The following is a 7,533-nucleotide window of genomic DNA, read 5'->3' as shown; positions in this document are numbered from 1 at the left end:
AGCCCAGGAAGGGCTCCTGATTTCTCATTAAGCCCAGGAAGGGCTCCTGATCCCCAGTCCAGCCCAGGAAAGACTCCTGATGGTTCGTTTAGCCCAGGAAGGGCTCCTGATGTTTTGTTCAGCCCATGAAGGGCTCCTGATGTTTCGTTCAGCCCAGGAAGGGCTCCTGATGTTTCGTTTACCCCAGGAAGGGCTCCTGACCAAGAGCTCTCTCCACTGCCCACTCCTCAAAAATGCCCGCGTCCACCCTGGCCCCCCGGATCCTCTGCATCCCCCTGGATCGTTGGCTCTCCGCCTCGGGCTGCTCCGCCGCCGTTGGTCAGCCCCCTGGAGTCGGTGGACATTCTTCCTCCATGGCTCCTCCCTCCGTCGGCTCCACCATGGGCCGCTATTATGGCTGTGGCCTGGGTCCCACCTGGCTCCTCCTCCTGCTCCGGTTCCCTCCTGTCGTCTCCCTTGATCCTCCCTCCATCGTCACCTCCCTGGACTCTGTTAGCCGTCCTCCTCCTGGAAGTCTGTCCTCCGCCGGAACCTCCACCTGTCTGGTCTGCCTGCCAGCCCTTTGCCTCCCCCTGTCACCATCTCACATCCTCTGCTTTGTCCTCCTCCTAGTCCCCCTCCGCCCCTCCCTCTGTTTCTACGGTGCGAGGACGTACCTTCCGGGAGGGGGGAGTAATGTAACACCCCTGTGGACTGTTTGTTGTGGTTTCTTCCCCTTTTGTTGGTTTAGCCCGTTCAATCATTTGTTAATCACCTCATTGTGTTCACCTGTCTGCCCCTCGTTATCTGCCCTATAAGTTCCTGTCTCTTGTATTCTAGTGTTGTCGGTTATTGTGAATGTTACCCCGAGTGTGTGTATGTCTCACCTGTCTGGATCTGCCTTGTGTCTCCATTAAATATCCTTCTTTTGAATCCTTGTCATCCTCGTCATCCTGCCTGCCTCCACACACCTGGACCGTGACAATTATATTAACTGCATCCACCAACGTCTGATTGGGATAGTCAACATTACAAAGACAGTCATCAAATGTCAGCTCCAGTGGTGTAGATTGTGAAATGTGTGTCATCCACTTTTTGACATGATCGACCCGGTCCGAATCTGCTTTCTGGCGAACTTTTTTTTTCCCATTTCAAATTTCAAATCACATCAGAAAGGCATTTATTTTTTAATAAAAATGAAGGAAATAATCAAAAAGTTTAAAAAGTATTGGGTAGGGTTAGGGAGGGCTTTTGTCCCAATAAGGTGGCACCCATTTAATAATTTGAATTAAAATTCAAATGTACACTCAATAGTTGCATACTGTTTTATAAGGTATTACAATGCTGAGGTGCAGATAATTGCCACTATTGGCAATAAGTAATTAGCAGAATACCCTGCTATTTTAATATCTATGTATAAATAGCATATTTGCACTTAGTGTAAATAGCATATCACAAAACAAATACTGCTATTTTCACTTAGTGTAAATAGCATCTATCGCTAAGAAAATATGCTACAACGCTCACGCGCCTTGTGTCCCCTTCAAATATTGCTCTTGGGAAATTTTGTGTTTATTGTCCCCCCCCTACTGTTAGACAAAATTTATGCCCTTGAGCCCGTGCATCATTTTCATGTACGTTCATTATCCTGTGAAACTTTTTTGTCTGTTGACGTTAATAACGTGTTTTAATTTCCGTAATTATTTCACCACCACCAAACACTTAATAGTCTCTCTGAGTTTTCATGTTCCCTTACAAAAATTAACTGTGGTTTTACTACGAATAAAAACAATAATGGTTCTTGTAGCCATGGTAACCACAAATTAACCATAGTTTTGTTACTTCAAATAATAATTAACAAAGAAGTATTCAGATAGCCTAATATTTTTTTGTGGTAATAAAAACAGACCTAAGTGAACAACAGACTTTAAAATGACTTAAAATGCATTATATAAATACAATGAGGCAATAATGATTGGTTAATTAATAATAATCATGTGTTCCCCTTCAGGAACTCGAGCTGCGTCGAAACGCTAAGGGAATGCTGAATCACATGTGTAATCAGTCCAATAGATGGGTGAGACGTCACGGGCGGGTGACGTAAAGGCATGCTCTGCCCTAAATTTGACACACCCCAAAGCAGTGGCGTTGTGGCGTTGCCAGCGGCACTGAGCGCAGATTTGACGCTGCACTGGAAATGCACCGTAAGACAAGCACTTAAAAAAGGACGCGAGCAAATCGCGTTACAGGCTGTGTGTTCCTCCCTGCCCGCACTACATTACGAGCGGGGATACACACAGTCTGTGCTTGGGAGCGAAGCAAGCAGAGTCGGCTCTCGAGGGCATTGCGAGCGGCTTCCCTGCGTACGCTTCGCTCCAGGAAGGTTCTCTTCGAGGAGGGAGCCTTCACCAGCATTCCCCACGGTGCTGGCCCTGCTTCCGCCGAGGAAGACCTCGAGGGTTTAGGGTGCCATTTGGGACAGGGCCCATGTCAGTGAGCCTTAAAGGGATAGTTTAGCCGAAAATTACTTTTCTGTCAGCATTTTATCACACATAACAATCATACTGAACATAATAACCATTTCCAGGTTGATAATTTTTAAGCCAAAACTTTATTTATATTGCAAAATGAGTCATTTGGACCTCGTTGCGAACACAGTTAACAGAAGAAACCAAAGGAACCAACTTGCTCAGAATATTCATTTTCGGACTAGATTTAATTTGCATCACTGATAGTTTTTCTTGCTGTTGTTTTTTATGATTTGCAGTTGAAAATGTAACGAAGGATATAGAGAAATGTATTAGAGAAAAACTATACATTTTTCTTTTCAATTATAGTGAAGATATATGCTAGACTTGTCAGCATTTCAAAAACATATTCTTTTTTTTTATTAATAGTATAATCTCAAAGTCATTATGTTAAAAAATAATAATTATAATAACAACAATTATAATAAAAGTTAAGACACATTTATTTCTCAGCAGTAATTATATGTTGTTTTCCCCATCATATTCTGCTTTGTATTTTCTTCAGGTTTAAAGAGGATGATATAACATTTAGGTGCAAATATGCAAAAAAGTAAACCAAAGCTTGAGGCTAAAATGGCAAATATCTCCACAGCTACAGTAAATTTTCCTGGATAACTGACATACGCTGGGATAAAGGTGATCCATACAGCACAGAATATCAGCATACTGAATGTGATGAATTTAGCTTCATTGAAATTATCAGGCAGTGTGCGAGCCAGAAAAGCAAGAATGAAGCAAAAGACAGCCAGTAGGCCAATATAACTGAGCACAGCCCAGAAACTTATAGTAGAACCCAGACTGCACTCAAGAATGACCTTTTCCTTATAATAGTTCATATTTTTGTGAGGAAATGGAGGAGATATTGTTAGCCAAAGCACACAGATAAGAACCTGTACAAGAGTAAAGACAAGCACACTGAGTCGTTGTTGTTTAGGCCCAAACCATTTCATGATATTACTTCCTGGAAGTGTAGCCTTGAAGGCCATTAACACCACTATTGTTTTCCCCAGAACACAAGAAATACAGAGGACAAAAGTGATCCCAAATGCTGTGTGACGCAACATACATGACCACTCAGTGGGCCGACCAATGAAAGTAAGAGAACAGAGGAAACACAGAGTCAATGAGAAGAGCAGCAGGAAGCTCAGCTCTGAGTTGTTGGCTTTTATTATGGGGGTGTTCTTTTTTCTGTAAAAAAGAATGGCCACCAGTGCAGTTAATCCTACTCCAAAGAGTGAGAAAAACACTAACACTATACCCATAACTTCTGTGAATAACAGATACTCTATAGCTTTTAGCACACATTTATTTTTCTCCGCATTAGGCCAGTATTCCCTTGGACACTGCTTGCAGTTATTTGAATCTGGAAAGGAAGTTACAATCACTAGTTAGGAACCAAAGGAAAACAATTTACATGAATAAGATGGGCTATGATATTACCTGTCTCATTACTGATTTCTCCTTCTGCACACGGAATACAGTCATAACAGCAGACAGGTCTTCCTTTCTGTGCAGCCTTCCTAGTGCCTGGAGGACAGCTCTCACTGCACACAGACCTTGGCTTCTGCATGTAAGTAAGTGAGTAAGTAAATAAATAAATAAAATACATATATTAGTAATAGTGATCACATAATTTTTTTTACTTTTACTGTCACTTTGTTCAAAACTCAAACTCTGTTATTGCTTTTTTTCCCACTTGATAAAAATGTATTGCCAAATGGCCATTTTGATCTGCATTTCCAATGCCAGTTAATATTATAAAGTCACAAAATTTAACGTAATATTTTGAAAAGTGAATTTAAAGTAATCTAAATTAGTGCATGCTATTAAAAGTAATATTAATCTGTTTGTCATTTATTATTAGCAGTTTCTGTGTGACCAATACACGTATTGTATTATTATTATTATTATTATTGATTTATTTATTGTGTTTATGTTTCCTCAGTTTAAAGAAACAACTAAAGACAAACATATTACTGACATTTACCTCCAGCTGTCCTCCAGCCCAGATTATGTTTTCAGTGTTAAACACAAGTCGTTGGTGTGGGGGCAGTGAGGCATCATAGTATCCCACTGATTTAAATTGTATCGAACCATCTGAGTCCTGCTGCCAATTGATAATGTCATATTGGGCTTCTGCGCCACCAGTGCTGTCAAACCACACACGATCCCCCATCTTTATGATGAAATTTACCTGTTTCAGAGCCTCAACAATCTAGTCAATAAAATACATTGACATTATCACAGAGGCATTTTAACAGATGGTTCCCTAATTTTCTCTACTATTCACCTTTCTTTTATCTTTTACCTGCTGTGGTTGTATTGTCAGGCCTTTCTCACAACCTTCTTTTTCTTTGCACTTGAGTAGAATGTGCAGTGAATGAGCGACAGCATAAACTGCTTTGTAGACATAGCTTGCATATCTTTGTTCAGGCACATCTTCATTGTAATTTTTTAGTAAAAGTAGTTCCTCATATCTGCTGCAACTTAACGCATATTGAGAAAAATTCCCCTTGGTCTGTGAACATGGAAAAGCTGTGTTCCAGAATTCTTTTAAGATATAATCTGCGAACCCTTCAACATTGATTTTTTTCACAGCAAACCCCAGTGACCCTCCAAGCACTCGATAACTGTTTGAAGTGATCAGACTCTTTACAGTTATCCATGACTTCACTCCAATCATTTGGAAGCCTGTAATGTTCTGAATACTTAACTGATCAGTAAGTAAGCCCATTTCAGGAAGTGAAATAAATGCAATAATCACTTTTGCTGTGCTTTTTTTTATTGTGTCTATCACTTTCTTGAGTTTTTCTGGCTCTGTTCGGTAGAATTTGACAGAGTACTCAACACAAATCCCCATCTCCTGTGCTATTTTCAAAAAGATTGTCATTCCATAGTTTCCATATTCATTGTCACTGTTCACAGCTCCCACCCAAGACCAGCCTAAGTCCTTGACTATGGATGCCAGTGCTCTGCTCTGGTGGTAATCACTAGCCATAGTCCTGAAGAATGAAGGGTAATCTTTCCTATTACTGAGACATTCACATGATGCTGAGTGACTTATCTGAAAAAGAAAGCACAAGAAACAGTGATACTGTCATCTGCAATTGTGTTAAACATTCAGTGTTATTGATCCTTACCACTGGAATTTTAAAAGGTCCTGTAGTTCTGGAGAGAATCACTGTCGCGGTAGACTCTGATTCGCCAATGATAGCATGTAAAGTAGACTGGCCATTGCATCTGTATCCTGCTCCAAATTCCTGACTATTCATCAGTCCCATAGTTGCACTCATGGTAGACAGTCTTGACCCACAGGAATCATAGATTCTGTAGCCAATAGAAACATTTGGGAGCAAACTTTCACTTCTGTTAATCTCCTCAATGGCAAAAATCATAATTTGTGCCAGTCGATAATCTCTCAGATTCACACTGCAAAATTAAATTAATTAAATCAGTAGGCTAAATAGAAACTACATTTTAAGAAGTGACAAGCTAAAAAAGCTTTTTTTTTTAAGTGCAACACCATATTATTAGCAGTTTGCTCTAAAAAAAAAAAATATATATATATATATAGATATATTACATTTTAATTTAAAATGACCTTTTGTGATACATTATCTGCTCTATTGTTTCAAATGTAACAAACCTGGAGCATGATATAAGCTGAGGTTTTTGTGTAAAATCAAATGAAGGTAATGTTTCTATGCTGTGGACTGGAAAAAGTCCTCCAATGGTTAAGTCTCCGTCCTTGGAAAACAGCGGATACTGAGGGTCTCCCATTATTCGACAAAGAGTGTTTCCTGCTTTGGTATGAAGCTGATGGAAAAGCAATAATGTGTAAAGAAAGATGAACATCCCAAAGGCTCAACTGTGATCTCAACTGTGACTGCCAAATGCAAATGGCATGATACATTATTTGTACTTTTATATGCGTAATTATTCTGGAAGAATGATTGAGAATGTGGCCAATAACATGATGGGGCAAGACATGACAGCAAGATAAGACATGTCAGGTCAAATAGGGGTGGGATAAAGTCAAGCTAATTTGCTCAGATTTCTCACATTGTCAGACAGTAGTATATTGGAATAGTGGAGATTAGATAATATCTAGTAAAGCCTTTGGAAATACTTCTCAAAATATATTTTACATAACCTTTGTTTAATCTATTAATTTGGATTTTTGAAAAGTATGTACAAATAAAGGTAAATAAAGACCTTTGTAAATATTTATTTTATTATATAGAACTAGCACTAGTTTCTGCATGTATTCCTTTGTTGTCTATGTTTGATGTCCAATGCAATAACGCCAAGGATCTTTGTAATAAAAAAAACCTTAGCCAACTGTAGGAACAGCCAGACCATATAATATTATTTATCTCCATATTTTCATGGGATTTATTGAATAGGACTGAGTAAACAGCTATATTCTCCTTTTGGTGACAATAAGTTGAATGTCATTGCTGTGTGCTTGAAAGGAACTGAATTGCACCAATTACTATTACGGTGCCAACCGTCTCAGAGGGTCGATTACCACAGTGGATGTCCAATGACCACGAGAGAAATGAAGAGCAGTCAGTTGTACTAATTTACTCTTTAAGATGTTGAATAGTAATAATCAGATACACTATGTACATTTTCACCATCAATAAATCACAACAATGCAAAGAAAACATCCATATAAAGAGCATAGGCCTGCACAAAATAATCACAATAAAGCAATTATTTCAACAGATGTGAGCTTTAGGGATACAGATGTAAGCTGGTTTCACAATTGCAACAGTCTGTGTTGGTCTCTACAGTCCTTTTAAGACGTCCAATGTCAGGATAGCGATATGAAACTGGTCTTTAGGCTGCAGTCTCAGGTCCTCTGATGCACGAAGAATCCTCAGAGATGACTAATACCAGTGTATATAAGTCTGTGATGTGTATTACGGAATATTTATCCTGTTGATCTGCATGACTCTCGAACATGGTTCTATAATAGACAAAATAAACTTAATTATTAACAGAAAACCAAATAAATGTG

At 39.3% G+C, this 7,533-nt stretch overlaps 1 protein-coding gene across 1 annotated transcript; it reads right to left on the bottom strand.

The window, feature by feature from the left end:
- Nucleotides 1-2,956: 2,956 nt before the first annotated feature.
- On the bottom strand, nt 2,957-6,362 carry LOC107565481 (extracellular calcium-sensing receptor-like). The gene is made up of 6 exons (XM_016250722.1): nt 6,154-6,362; nt 5,648-5,936; nt 4,816-5,571; nt 4,495-4,722; nt 3,948-4,071; nt 2,957-3,870 (listed from the first exon to the last, which is right to left on the bottom strand). Exons 1-6 carry the CDS (start codon nt 6,360-6,362, stop codon nt 2,957-2,959), a joined length of 2,520 nt encoding a protein of 839 aa, XP_016106208.1.
- Between the last annotated feature and the right edge of the window lie 1,171 nt (nt 6,363-7,533).

This window comes from Sinocyclocheilus grahami, unplaced genomic scaffold (genome assembly GCF_001515645.1).
Source record: "Sinocyclocheilus grahami isolate Dianchi unplaced genomic scaffold, SAMN03320097.WGS_v1.1 scaffold1004.1, whole genome shotgun sequence".
Taxonomy (NCBI): domain Eukaryota; kingdom Metazoa; phylum Chordata; class Actinopteri; order Cypriniformes; family Cyprinidae; genus Sinocyclocheilus; species Sinocyclocheilus grahami.
Note: the sequence above shows the minus strand (reverse complement) of the source record. Positions and strands in the feature narration are given on the sequence as shown.

Bases quoted from the DNA above. Each gene is read 5' to 3' on its own strand.
- LOC107565481 (XM_016250722.1), bottom strand. From the start codon at position 6,362: ATGTTCATCTTTCTTTACACATTATTGCTTTTCCATCAGCTTCATACC. The intron at 5,572-5,647 runs GTAAGGATCAAT...TTTCTTTTTCAG, and splicing joins GACCTTTTAAAATTCCAGTG to ATAAGTCACTCAGCATCATG. The intron at 4,723-4,815 runs GTAAAAGATAAA...TTTATTGACTAG, and splicing joins TGACAATACAACCACAGCAG to ATTGTTGAGGCTCTGAAACA.